At 40.4% G+C, this 14,129-nt stretch overlaps 1 protein-coding gene across 3 annotated transcripts in view; it reads left to right on the plus strand.

Annotated features, from left to right (window-relative positions):
- Positions 1 to 14,129, plus strand: part of MKLN1 (muskelin 1) — a 102,412-nt gene that overhangs the window by 10,253 nt on the left and 78,030 nt on the right. For 2 of the 3 annotated variants that reach the window (XM_052680725.1, XM_052680724.1), the window contains exons 2-3: positions 5,255 to 5,324; positions 13,437 to 13,579. In XM_052680725.1, coding sequence (XP_052536685.1) covers positions 5,255 to 5,324; positions 13,437 to 13,579 — 213 coding nt within the window. Of the gene's footprint in view, positions 1 to 5,254; positions 5,325 to 13,436; positions 13,580 to 14,129 lie in introns of those variants that run through there. The other variant, XM_052680726.1, reaches the window with a different exon arrangement.

The following is a 14,129-nucleotide window of genomic DNA, read 5'->3' on the forward strand; positions in this document are numbered from 1 at the left end:
CCCATTTGTTTTTCTGCTGTCCTGCAACTGACAGGACGAACCTGGAGCTGGGGCCTCTTGCTGCTAAGGATTTGAGTTGCTCATTGCTTGATGTAGTCAAAAGTTTCACCTGTGATTTTGGGTTACTGAGTATCATTGGGATAGAAGTTGTTTATCAGCACTCTGATAACTCATTGGGAATTCACCACAATGCTGCAGTTTTAGTCACTATTGATAACATTTAATTCCTGGCATGTCAGGAAGCACTGTCAAATCAGAAATGCTTTGTGTCAAGGAGGCTTGGTTGGACGTGGGGTGATGAGGAGTACGTTCTGTGTATGTGACAGTGTCATTTTGTATTTCTTTTTTAGTAAGAGCTTTGGGTTGGCAACATGTAAAGATGGCTTAAAAAAAAAAAAAAAAAAAAAAAAGTAAACTAATAATTGAAAGATATGTTTGAGAAACTGATTTGAATGAAGTTATTTCTAGGCCTGAGCCAGGTGATGCCTGTTCTGTTGTCCAGTGCAGTCAGCTGTGATCCAATGACCGCATTTCTGTAGGGTGATAGTTCTAAGTTAGTAGTTTTTATATGCTATACTTAGCTATTTATCTTTTGACAGAAGCAGATTTATACCGAGTTGGATGTGTTTGTGAAAAGGCTGCTAAGGAGATGGAAGCAAATGTGAGATTTGCCAATTTAATGCTCAAAACAATGCAGTACTTAAATGGAACATTTACGTGCATCATTACCTCCAGCATCTTTTGTCTCGCTATGCAGGAGACCCTCCTGTGTGTGTTCCAACCAAGACATTTTCATGTTTTCATGTATTTATGCCATTTTAAGGAGTGAATTTATACAACAGAAAGGAGAAAAACTTTATGATGAAATCTAGAAAGCTTTTTTTTCTGAACCGCTTGCTGTAGGTGCGTATTGCTTTTTGAACATTGCAGCTAGGTACTTTGAAATCAACATTAATTAGTGAGGTTCTGGGAGTTGGAGAGAGTCGTATAGAGAAAATATTATACTGGTCTTTATAGATGTAAAGGATAGGGTTTTGATGGACTTGTTTGTTTTTGAATGTATGTGGTTTGTTTGTTTTTTTTTGTGCATTGCCCTCCCCCAGTTGGTTAAGTGTCTCTGCCACAGCTTTGTGCTGGCCTGTTTGGTGGTTCCCTATGTGTGCAATAGTTGAAATAGTTGGCCTACCTCATCTTAGTCCTCTGGGAAGTGGACTTTGAGGGAATGAATCCATGTTTAAAGTTGCCTTTTTTAAGATGGTTCTAGGAAAAAATAAATAAATAAAAAATTATGACATGGGCAGCCCTTAAAGGAGGTACTTTGTTGGCTTTCAGTGATGCTGTTTTCCTAGCACTGCACGTCCTTCTTGCTGTTTAATGGTGTGCTGCCTCAGTGGTTTTCTAGCAGAAAACTACGTCTGAGTTCCAAGTCCTCTTGGAGATATGTGCGTGCTCTTCTCTGCACAGCTGCTCTCTGAAGAGCAATTCTGAATGTGCCAAGCAGAGCTAATGTTTTGGATTTGTTTATTCTTATGGAATTGTTCCTAAAGTCATCGGTTTCTTTAATAGCAGCCTTTATGAAAATATTTAGGTTGAATGCAAATTGTATCAGCTGAAAACCCAAGATGCTGTATGTTTTGCTAAGTCATCTCGCTCCTCCCTTTTCACCCCCCTTCCTCAAAAGCTAAGAAAAACTCTCCCTTTGTGACTGTCGTGTCAGAAACCACAGAGCTTTTTGCACAGAGGAGTCCTCTGGAAATACCAGGCACGGGGACATCTCTGTAATCTCAGTGGAGATCAACCAGCGGTTCGTACAGTGGACGCAGCAGCACCTGGGTTGTTAAATGGAAAAGTTATCTACTTCCAGCACTTGCAAGAGCAGTCTCTGCATGGGTAATAAAAAGAAACTTCCATTTTGTTCTGCCAAGAGCGCTTTCTACGCGAAGCAGCCAGAACGATCTGCTTCTCTCACTTGGCAAAGGGAGTGCCTACAGTAAAAGCTGAGATGCAAATAGCTGTGAAAGAAGTTAGTTTGAAGACTTGAGGCTCACCAGTTCTGCTTTTGGATGTGTTCTTGCTGGTGGTGCAAACAAGGCTTTTGGGTGAAAGGTGAGAGCACCACAAAGCAGCTGAGGGACCGTGGCACTCATTTCTCTACCAGCTTATAGGGGAGTGGTATTGAGAGTTCATGTCAGTGGGGACTCTTGGTCCAGCTGCTGTCAGCTTTTTTTCCTTTTGTGCTGGCACTAATGGTAAGCTGGAGAACGGTTGTGACTGAAAAAGTTATTTATGCTTCTCTTTTTATTATTTTTTTTTATTGTTTTTATTAAAGCTGCTGGTGGAGGAAGGAGGAGGATCAAGCATAAGTGGATGGAATAGTCACTCTTGGCAGTATAGTAGATTTATGCTAGACCAGATCTTGTATCTACAGTTTATGAATATGAATTATCTCAGGCCACGTTTAATGAGTTCCTTTTTTTTTTTTTTCCCCCCATAGGGAAAGCATGCTCTAAGTTATTGGCATTTGTATTTGCAACTCCATGAGCCGCTACCTTTAATTTCATGTGAGAACTGTGTTGAAAGTCATCAAGTCAGTATAATTTTTATTTCAGAAGTTTCTCAGAGGTTTTAATTTAGGTTCTGTGTCTGAGATCATAAAATCATAGAGTGGCCTGGGTTGAAAAGGACCACAACGATCATCCAGTTTCAACCCCCTGCTATGTGCTGGGTTGCCAACCACCAGACCAGGCTGCCCAGAGCCACATCCAGCCTGGCCTTGAATGCCTGCAGGGATGGAGCATCCACAGCCTCCTTGGGCAACCTGTTCCAGTGCCTCACCACCCCCAAGCAAAAAACTTCCTCCTCCTGTTTAAGTTTTCAACAGTGTCTGCAGAAAAGGGCTTTGCATGGCAAGAGGCATCTGTCACTAGGAGATGTTTGTTTTTTACTGCCTCAGGACTGCTGGAATGCTTGAATTCCTCCAAGTTTCTGAGCCCATAAATTTTCCTAAACCACTATGGTAAATTAACTTTGTGCAGACTGAATTCTGTCCTCAACGTTTGTTTAATCTTATTAAACTTATTAAACCACCTATGTATTTTCAACTTTTTTTAATAACTCTTGGTGATAGTCCTTTCCCTTTAAGATTTTGTTTTAGCATTAATTTTGTGGGAGCTAGCCATTTCTTTCCTCTCTGCGCACGGATTTCTCTCGTCTCGTTGTACTGAATGAGCTCCTCATTGGCTGTGGCAAGCTGATCTTCGACCTGGAGAAGCAAACAAATCTACTTCTAAAAATACGGTCTTTGGGATTCGTCCCAGTTATAAAATGCCTCCTTCCAGCAGGGCATTATCTGACCATGTCACAGTGCCAATTCTTGCAAATGTTGCTCAATGCATGAAGGGCCTACCGTCTAATGTTTAAACAAATGTAATATCATTATAAATAATTTTTTTTTCTCTAGGGTGAATTGTTTCTTGCGTGTAGTTAAAGCTTCCAAAGGAGAAAAGCAATACAGCATTAACTTTTTTTGGTCTGCCTTCGTGTGTCTCTTAAGTATGTATTACAGTACAAGATCCAAATCTTCAAAAGTAACTTTATGTGGTTATCAAAAGGTATTAAGACATGGCTAAATGTCATTTTGCCTTGTCTGTGACATGCCATAGGACGCCGTGGGTATGAATCTTTGTTGTTTAGTGCTGACATAACTGCACGTCTGGCAACTTCTGTTAGAAATCTGTGTATCTTAACAGCGTCCAAAATCTTTCTCTGTTCAATTGGTTTGTTTTTTCCCTGTTGTAATTAAGGAAGACAGTAGCTGTGTTTTCTTCTGGAGTTGAGCCTCTTTTTGCTGCAAACTTGGAGTTCACAGCTGAGTGAATAATTGTGCAGACTGATGCCTCAATCTTTCCTGTATTGATGGGTTAGAACAGGAGGGCAGTGTGTGGCTGTAAGCTGTTTAGATGCGTTTTCTGCACTGGGCATGTGTCCATAAATCAGCTGATGTCACTGTGTTGCTAAATGACATGTTGTGATAGAAATGAGCTGTCGGGAGAGGGAGTTTGAATTTGGTTCCATGCCATACAAAATCCTGATGTATCTTCTGTGGAGCCAGTAGGCAGCCACCTGCTCTTACGTGGAGCAGGTCACCTAGTCTGGCTCCTTGCCGCGTCCCTCATGGTGCAGGACTGCTTGGGTATCACTGGTAGTGCATTGATTTGGCTCTGCCCGATGTGGAAAGAGTGAGTTAATTTGTCTGTTAATGCTCAACCTCCAACTTAACCTCTTTCCCTTCTGAGCTTTTATACCAGCGTTGTTTTCCTCCAACACAGCAGATGTAGATGGCATGAGCCTTTTGATGACTCTATCCTTTTCATATAAGTTTTATGAGCTGGTGAGATTGTTAGTTGTGCTTGCCTTGTCCAGCAGTTGCTGTCATTCTCTTCCCATGAGGAATGATATAACTATGTATTTTAACATATATATTTTTGTTTTTAAACTCATCTGGGAGGTGAGTTGAGGGATAGCCTTACTGTGCAGGAAAGATGGAGAGGTCCTTCATGAGGATTATGATTAAGAAATTGTTTCATGTTAGCCAACACGTTATTCTGAATTTGTTAATTACTTAAATGCTGTACAGTCTCACACTGTATGAAATATTTAAGATATTACCTTGTTGGCTGAAGTATTGAACATGTGATTCTTGTGTGTTGTTCTAGACTTGTGGCTCATGAAAAATACGTGTTCAAATTTGGTGAGAGTTAGATGGTCGTCTTAGAATCATAGAATGGCCTGGGTTGAAAAGGACAACAATGATCATCATTTAGTTTCAATCCCCCATCATGTCCAGGGTGGATCTTCTATGCACCAGCAAAACTTAAGTAGGTTAGCAGCCCACTCGCTGTGTTCCAGTATGGCACACCTAGTAAGGCAGAGATTTTGACCTGCTGTCTTACTGCTTATCCTTTTTAAACCTCGTTGAAAAATTGTCTCCTCATATCTAGAGGTGAATGAGGCTTGGAGATGTATTTTAATAAGTCCTGTAAAAGAGAGTAGAATTTAAAAATTAAAATTTATATTTATATATATATATATATATATAAAAATTCTACTTAGAGGAGAAGAACCTTGATCTCTGCTGAAAATTTTTGTTAGTTGCATAAGAACGTTACTGATCTGTGTGTTGGATGGCTCTTACTGGAGACACAACTGCCACGTTCTGTTGTACTTAAATGACTTTTGGCTTTTCATTTTTAAGGAACATTCTGGTGGACAAGCCCAATGATCAGTCCTCGAGGTGGTCTTCTGAAAGCAATTATCCTCCCCAGGTAAGCATCTGAAATTCTGCAGGTATACAGCTGTGTTGTACTGCATAACATACAATTACATTTTTATTTTAAGCATAGGCTGCTACTGTTTATAATGACGGGCTTTATAAATTACCTACTCAGTTCATTAAAATGTAAATACCTCATGTACCATTGACATGCATTTCCAGCAATGTATTCGTGATCTTTCAAGGAATGCTTTCTGTAGGGGAAGAGTTCTGCATTTCGGCCTTGAAAATCACGGTCGCACTGGAAATAATCTAACCTTATGGTTAGATTAAGCTGCTAATGAGGCATGCGGGTCCCCCTTTGTCAGCGCTATTGGAAACTGCTGTAGACTGCTGGCCTTGAATCCTAGATCTAAGGAGCTTGTGTTTGTTTCCCTTAATAGCACATTAGAAATGTGGAATCTTTATAGACGTGAAAGTCACCTCGTCTGCCGATTAACCGCCTTATTAAAAAGAATTTGTATTGATTCTTAGCTTCTTGTTTGCCTTTTTATTAAGTTGTGTGATTAAATGGAAAAGTATACTAATGTGTTAACTTACGATTTTTCCTTCAATAATAGCATCGCAGATCTAGCATAAAGAGAGTGGTTACAGTGGTACCATTTGCTCAGCTTCTCCTGTGTCTCTTATACTGGGTTTTTGAGGTTCCAAGTTCAAGCAGTGATGTGCAGCAGAGTATCTCTCATGCAAAGTTATTCTACTTACCTGTACATACAATAAATACAAATAAATACAAGGATACTCCTTGTGAGTTAAGTCTCTGGATTTTTCCTGTAGGTAAATCTTGCTGCTATGCTGTGAAGGTATGTTGAAAATGTGTGCAACTGGCAGCTCCGTATCACAGTGGGGTCATGTCATCCAACTGAAAGGCTTTCATCCTAATTTTGCTGATAGTATTATACACTGCTGTCTGTGAAAGTGTTTTCTGATAAGGGAGGAAGAGCTATGTTATCAATGCTGTTAGTGTTGTAAACTTGCTTCTGATGACTGATCTGCATCTACTGCTTGTTTGATTTTTTTTTTTTTTTAATATATCTTTTTGTTAAACAGCATGGGAATTCCATCCATAGCTTGAAGCAGTTCTAATCTGTCTATTACATATTGATTGGAGGGTAATGGGTTTTGAGCATGTATTGCATCTTAACTGTGCCATCTTTCACCTTATTTTGTTCAGAAAGCATGTGGTTCTTTTTTCTTCTTTTTTTCTTTGAGCTCTCATGCATTCAGAAGGCAAGGTTGGTTGTAGTGTAGCTTTAGACTGGGTTTTTCATGTAGGGTGTTCATAATTCTGCCGTCTTGTTTTTGGGGTGATCCTGAATATTTTGTTCTGTTTTCAAACTGATTCTGAACTGGGAATTCGTTTCTTGTGGCTGGATGCTTTACAATATTCCCATTTGATGATTAAAGCTGACGAGCAGCAATACAAGTTCACAGAATCATTTGTGGTGAAAGAGACCTTTAAAGGTCATCTGATGTAACTCCCCTGTGATGAACAGGGACACCTACAGGTAGATCAGGTTGCTCAGAACCTAGTCTAGCCTGACCTTAAATGTGTTGAGGAATGGGATATCAGCCACCTCTCTGGGCAACCTGTTCCAAAGCTTCACTACTCTTGTCATAAAATGTTTTTTCCTTGTATTGCATCTAAATCTCCACTCTTTTAGTTTCAAACCATTTCTTATCACAACATCCTGCTAAAGAGTCTGTCTCCTTCCTTCTCCTGGCCCTGTTTAGATACTGAAAGCTGTTCTCAGGTCTCCTTGGAACCTTCTCTGAGATCCGCAGCTCTTTCAGCCTGTTCTCATAGTGGAGGTGTTCCATCCCTTGGATCATTCTGGTGGCCCTCCTCTGGACACACTCCAGCAGATCTGTGTCTCTCCTGTGATGAGACTCCACATCTGGATGCAGTACTGTAGATGAGGTCTCTGCAGGGCAGAGTAGAGGGGCAGGATCACCTCCCTCGCCCTGCTGGCCACGCTGGTTTTGATGCAGCCCAAGAATACAGTTGGCTTTCTGAGCTGTGAGGGCACATTGCTGGCTGATGTCCAGCTTTTCATCCACCAGCACCCCCAAGTCCTTGGCTGTGCTCAAGCCTTTCATTCCCCCAGCTCGTGTTAATAGTCAGGGTTGCAGTGACTGAAGTTACATCAAGAATGTGGAATAAGCAGAGAATAATCAGAATCACTTCATCAAGTTCATGTGGTTTTTATTTAAGAGAGATTTTTCCATCAGTTTTACATGTATTGAGCACAGAATGAATGAAGATGTTATTGTACATCTTCTGCATCCAACCCTGGAGAACTGGGCGTTGCCCTGCATGCTAAGCAAGTAATTTAAACCAAACATTTGACTGGAGAATTAAATATGTGTGTAGGAGGTATGCAGATAATGGCAACTGAGATTGCTAAAACAGTGTCTCAGTTTTATTCTGTTTCCTTTGAAGACAAAAATGCAAAAAAAAAAAACAAACCCAAAAACAAAACACCTGTCTGCCCGAGTGGAAAAGACAGTCCCATGGGATTCCTCTTGCTTGAATCTCTGCATGCAACAGCAAGAAAATAAAATGCTGTGCAATTGTTTGTTTGTTCAGTGAGACCACTCCTGAGCACTGTGTAAGAGAGGTGTCTTTGCAGTGTCTCCAATCTGTATTTTAGCTAACTCTCATGCTTCTTATCTAAGAGTTCAGTGACTTGTTTAAAGCATATTTGCTGGTGTTAACATACCTGTTGTAATAACAACTGCGAAGGAGGATTGGGGAATTAATATTTGCAAAAGAGCCCTCTGCATGAAGTGTGTAGCTTCTACTATTGCACGTGAAGGAACTGTTCCAAGTTAAGGTCTCATACCCTATCAAAGAACTTCAGATTGGGTTATGTTTTGCTCAAAATAGATACTTCTCACACCTCCAACAGTGAAAGATTGCCACATTTTGATGCAGGTAAAAGTTATAGACAGGATGTGTTTACTCATTCTCATAAACTGATGGAGCTCTAAAGGTAGAATCTTAGCTTGGAGAACTTCAGTTGAAACAGTAGTTAACCAATTAATAAGCATGGTGGGGAGAGAGAGGCTGAGGGAAATTAGTTGCTTTCTGACTATTTCATATTCCAGAAATAAAATGTATGTGTTCACTTGTTTTTTAATCTCCAAAATAAGTGTTGAGCATCCCATGGCAAATGAAGTTATAAAGCATTTTATGGTTTTTATCTTGGCATTTCTTCATTTACAAATTGGTTGCTTGTACAGTGACAGTGTTGTTAAAATATATGGGTGGCCATAATGGTCTGGGACAGGAAATGCTGTAATGCTTGGTAAAATACAGCTTTCCTTGTTTCAAACTTTATTAGCTGAAACAAGGGCTAAGACACAATGCGTGGACTAGTGGGGTTCAGGCTCACTGGCACATGCTGGGGGGTATTTTAATAAGCTGCAACCCTAATTGTTGATTTGTCTCATCAGTGAGTCTCACCTTTGTGTAAGAGTTTACTAATTTGCCAGTGCTGAAAACATGAGCAAGTCCTTAAGTACTGAGTTATTCATTTCCCAGCTGAGTGAAAAAAAGCTCTACAGACATCTTTCTGTCAGAGCATTCCTCTTGCTAGGGTAAACATGAGTCAAAAGAACACATGTGAACTTCGGGGTTCATACAGTGCCTCAGAGCAGATCTGTACAGTGAGCGTGGTGAAGTGTGCACGGGAAGTTTATCAAGAAGGAAAGAAAATGAAAGTGGAAGTATAAATATTTGAAATGCTGTTCTCTGGGTGTATATAATAGAGCCTTTCTAACTGTATGGGTACGCTAGAGTTAAATCATTCTAGCAGCCATGAAAGCCAGGAATTATGAATGAATGCCAGTGAAAGGAAATACATATGACAGCTGTTTTTCTGTTTATTAAACTAGATATCTTTCTTGGGTCTTGAAATAGAATGACCCAGAAATTACATATTCAATAATAAACCTGTTATGTAGTAACCTATTCAGGGAGAAGAGGGCTGATAGTTCTATTTTTGAACTAGTTCTAGGCTTACATAGGAAGTGTGAAGCAGAAAGGCTGGTAGTGCTGAAGGCTTTGACTCTGTTCTAAATGTGCGTCCTGACGGTTCCAGTTATGGTCTGGCTCAGAAGGCTGCATGCAGAACACTGAATTCCCCTCATGGCCTGATTAATAATGTGCAGAACAAAGGGACAGACTTAATTACAAAAACAATGGGTAAGTTTGTGTAATGGCCAGTGATCCTGTCAGGTATTTTCATTATTTTTTGCTTTTATTTTCAAATACAAAATAAGTTTCATTACTCCCTAATAACAAGTGTGTGTAGTGCTGTATTGCAGTGGTTGACAAGCAGAAATGCTTCAAGAAAAAAATAAGTCAACATAATAAGATCTGAGTCTGTGAACAGGCATCTTCTGTAGTGCAGTTTGGAATCGGTTTCATTTGCTTTAATGCAGAGGTGCAGAATCTGAGCTGTTGAAGAGCACATGTAGAATGTTCGTGGCTTTCTCCAACAATTAGTTTCATTTTTGCATCTGGGAAGAGCGGTTTTCCACTCTTGAGTTGCATCCTACTGTAGATCATATCAGCAACTAATTTAAAACACATTTGTAGAGTTTGTACTCAGTCGTGTGATGCAGGAGTGTGCATGTGGTTGTCATCAAATGGTGGCCTGGACCAGAGCTTCAAAAAAGTTTGGAACTGATTGCAGCTCCCAGTGTGACAGGGTTGGATTTGTATTCTTGGGTGCACATAACTGGCTGTTGAGGTGCCATGCTCTGCTCTTTGTGCATCTTCACTTACTGACACACTTACTCATGGAGCACAAGTTTTGCTCTTCTAATGCAATCTAGCATCTTGTTTGTAAGTGTGGTAGTTTGAAGCTTTCTGTGCAGCTACTCCATGTGGCGTCAGTATGCCATGCTTTTAATGAACAAATATTTAAGCTTGTAATTTGGATTGTTGGAATACTTCTGAATACTCCAGTTAAGTGCACTGATTCTGCTTATGGCAGTATGTCTGAAAAGTGTTATGTAACTATATTAGTGTATATATATGTGTGTGTGCGTGTGTCTGCCTGAAACCTCATAGACTTGTTCTCTTCAGATGTCTTCAGTTATTTTCATAATATAATAGAAATGTAAGATCAAATCTGTCTTTGAAAGCTATAGAGGATAGTGTGTGACACTAAAATCCTGATAACAGCCCAAGAACATCCCTGCTGCCACCTGTTTGCAGTTTTTGAGGAGATGTGTGTGTGTAGATGTGTGTATATATATATACACTTACCTGTTTGAATGTGTGAGATCTGTAGCTTGTACTCACAGTGGCCTCTGTATGTGCATATCTTTGTATACATACAAAATCTGCCTGTATTAAAAGCTGCACCTGTATTTTTGTGTTTTGTGTGTGTTTACACACTTGTATATTTTTATACAAGGGTGCTCTGAAAGTAATGCCTCCTATTTTATTAGGCTTGTGTGGCATGTAGGCTCTTGTTTGTTGCTGACAAAAATGCTTAGTGAATGGCGATGACTGCTGAAAAATAGTGTTTTGTAGCTGAGAATTTGCTCAATTGAATAGTGTTATTTTGCCCTTTTGTGTCTCTTCTATTTTCCATGCGAACGAATAAGAAGCATTACTTTCAGAGCAACCTGTGTATATAAAAACTACAAAAAGCATTGCTAGGTTCAGATATTGGGCACAGGTGTTGAGCAACACTTGGCTTCTGGTTCCCTACCAGTCTTCAGCTTTTGTGTTGGTGTCCTTTAATCTGTGTGTGACTCAGCAGGTGCTGGGATGTGTGGGAGCAGGAAGGAGGGCTGTCTGTAGCCTTCAGAAATAACTGCTGTCCGTGTGGAGCAATTGCTGTTGCCTTACTCTGCTTTAGACATCTTTTGGAAAGGATTCGTCTGCATTCCTGGATTACTTTGTATTTTAGAGCACGAATCTAATAATGCAGGATGAAGTTTATGTCAAGCTTTTGCATATCTTGCAGAGCACCTGGGAAGGTATTCCTTCGTGCTCCAAGCAGGAGGTTTGTGATTCCAGCAAGATTTAACAAATGCAATTGCTGATGCTAGCAGTGCTGGTGTCACTTGTTCAGCTATGGGAGAAATCTCCAGGGAGGATCTGACGGTGGAGGAGCTCTTATTGTGTACTGTCTGTTCTGCATGGGAACTCTGGCAACTGGCTGTGCTGTGTATCAATACTGCCATGCTACAGGACTGTGCCCTTACTCATCCCTTCCTTCTTTCTGTCTTAAAAAATTTGTTTTCTGTATAAAACTGCTTTTTGCCCCAAAGTTTGGAAATTACTTGGAGACAGAAGCTTATCTTTCTGCTAGTTAGCTGAAATTATGTTCTGACATCCAGATGAGTGGCACAAAGCTAAGCAGTTTTCATTTAAATACTTAACGGGGAAAAAATATGTTTGGAAAAGCACCAAAGCATTCTTCTGTCGCATCCGAGCACTGCTGATATAGACCTATTTTCTTCATTGCTAGAAACATCCTTGGCCGTAATTCCTCTCTATCCTTGAAAGGTACCCATCTGCATTATTCAAGATAACTGCTGCTTGTGGAGTATTTTCCTAAGCTTAAGCTCTTTGTGAGTCATAGGATCATTAAGCTGGAAAGGACCACTAAGATCATCTAGTCCAGCCATCTCCAGGAGCTCCCCGTGCCTGCAGCTCACACTTCCCTAGTTGGCCAAGCCAGCTCTCCTGTCTCCTTTGTAGTAAGAACCAATACTTGAGATCACCTGTATATCCTGATGCTCTCCAGAACAACATCACTGCTGCTCTTATGTTCAGAATTAATTGCTTTATAGAGCCGTGGCAGGACAGAGATGAGATTCCCTAAAGAGATGGGAAAACCTTGTTCTGTTTCTCACCCAAGACGTGTCCTTCTAGGGTAAGATTGTCCCTCAAGATGGAGCTGCTTAGCACAAGCAGGGCAGTCTTTACAGCACTTTGTGCTGCTTTCTGCTGGTAGGCAGTCGGAGCAGTCATGTGCATGCACACACCGTGTAGATAACTGTTGTTGAAAGACTTGAAATACGGCCTCGTGTGTGCTTTGGCAGTACTGCTTTCTGGAAAAAGGCCACCGGCAGTGCCTGCAGGGGAGGTGTTCCACACCACCTTAGTTGTCTGCTTGAGAAGCATAGCCTTGATCATAAGGTTTTGTAACCAAATCCAGAGCAATGAGTAATTTTGATTCTGCTCTTAGTTTTAGTTTGTCTGCTATGCTGCTTATTTCTGAGAAGTCAGACAAGAAAATTAAGCATTGTTTTCAGGTATGAATCTCAATGTATTCTGTGAAGCAGGATGTCTCCGGTGTCCCTCCACTGTGACCTACTTTGTAGTGGAAGGTTAAATAAACTTGGGGCGCTCAGTGGTTCCAGATGAATGACGCAAAAATTCTGTGTACGCTTTTCAAATGGAAGAAATCTTTTGCTCTAGCAGTGCTGGGAAGCTGATAGCTGTGGTCTGAACGTAAATAATCTGCTGGCTTGATCCCTACACTGCTGGGGGATGTCTGTATTAGGAGGAGCAAATATTTACGTAGGAGAACACTTTCATCACTTCATGTGCAAGGCCCCTGTATTGTCAGTTAAATGGTGAGGTTTTATTTGGGATGCCTAATAAGCAGTTGGTTCCTACATTAGCCACAAAATCAAGCTTAGTCTGTATTCAGTGGTTAAATAGTGTCAGCCTAGAAAGGAAAAGTATTTGATGTTCTCTTAGCATGTGGAACATACTGTATTTATCTAATTGTGCATTCAGTTTAGGTTTCATTTCAGGCTCTGGTGGGCGTCTGAGTCATCATTCTTGTTAGATCTGTCTTATTTGCTAGATTTTGGGAAGTCTTGCATCTAACTTGAAGGAATGTCTGTAAGCCTTGAATAGCAACGCTAGGAATAGGCACTTAAACTCAGTCTTTTTCCTGGATGGACTTTTTAAAAAGTAATATTCCTAAAAAGCCTTTGTTTTTTAGGAACTGGAAATAAGCAGGAATAATGGGGGGCTCACCTTAATTTTTTGTTTTGTTAACAGAATATTTGAAGGCAGCCTTTGCTTTAATGTTGAAATGCACTGTTATCTCTTCCACAGTATTTGATTCTGAAACTTGAAAGACCTGCCATAGTTCAGAGTATCACGTTTGGCAAATATGAAAAAACACATGTCTGCAATTTAAAGAAGTTTAAAGTCTTCGGTGGGATGAATGAGGAAAACATGACAGATCTCTTATCCAGGTAAGATGTGATTTCATCAGCTATGACAATCATAAAGGCTGGACCAAAATGCTCTTCCCCTTCACTGCCCAACAGATAGGTGGTTAACAGTGTAAAAGAGCTTTTGTTGTGATCCTGAAGTTAGCTGCCCTTGTTTATGGTCAGGTCAGAGAGCAACAAGCCCAACACTTGCTCCAGAAAACCTTTCTTATCTTGCTCTAACCACAGAATTTGTGGAGAATGTGCTCCTGGAGGCTTTAAAGACCTGGGAGCAAGAGGCAACATTGGATTTGTGATTTCTTTCTTCCTTGTGCCTGAGGCACGATATAAATGATTCCCCAGGTGTGGGAAACTTAAAGAAGCTTTTAAAAGCACAAGTAGCCTACCTATGTCAAGAGCCTCACTGCAGCTATAAGGATCTAAACCAGTCAGCTGCTCTGTCTAGCTTCAAATAAATAAATCAGACAAGCAAATAGAAAACCTTTTTTTTTTTTTTTTTTTTTTCTTTAGTTTGATTTCTAGTTATGCTGGTAAGGACTAATGAAAGAGCCTTTGGGCTGTTCAGGCCTTA

This window comes from Tympanuchus pallidicinctus, unplaced genomic scaffold (genome assembly GCF_026119805.1).
Source record: "Tympanuchus pallidicinctus isolate F22 unplaced genomic scaffold, pur_lepc_1.0 scaffold19, whole genome shotgun sequence".
In the NCBI taxonomy this organism is placed as follows: Eukaryota; Metazoa; Chordata; class Aves; order Galliformes; family Phasianidae; genus Tympanuchus; species Tympanuchus pallidicinctus.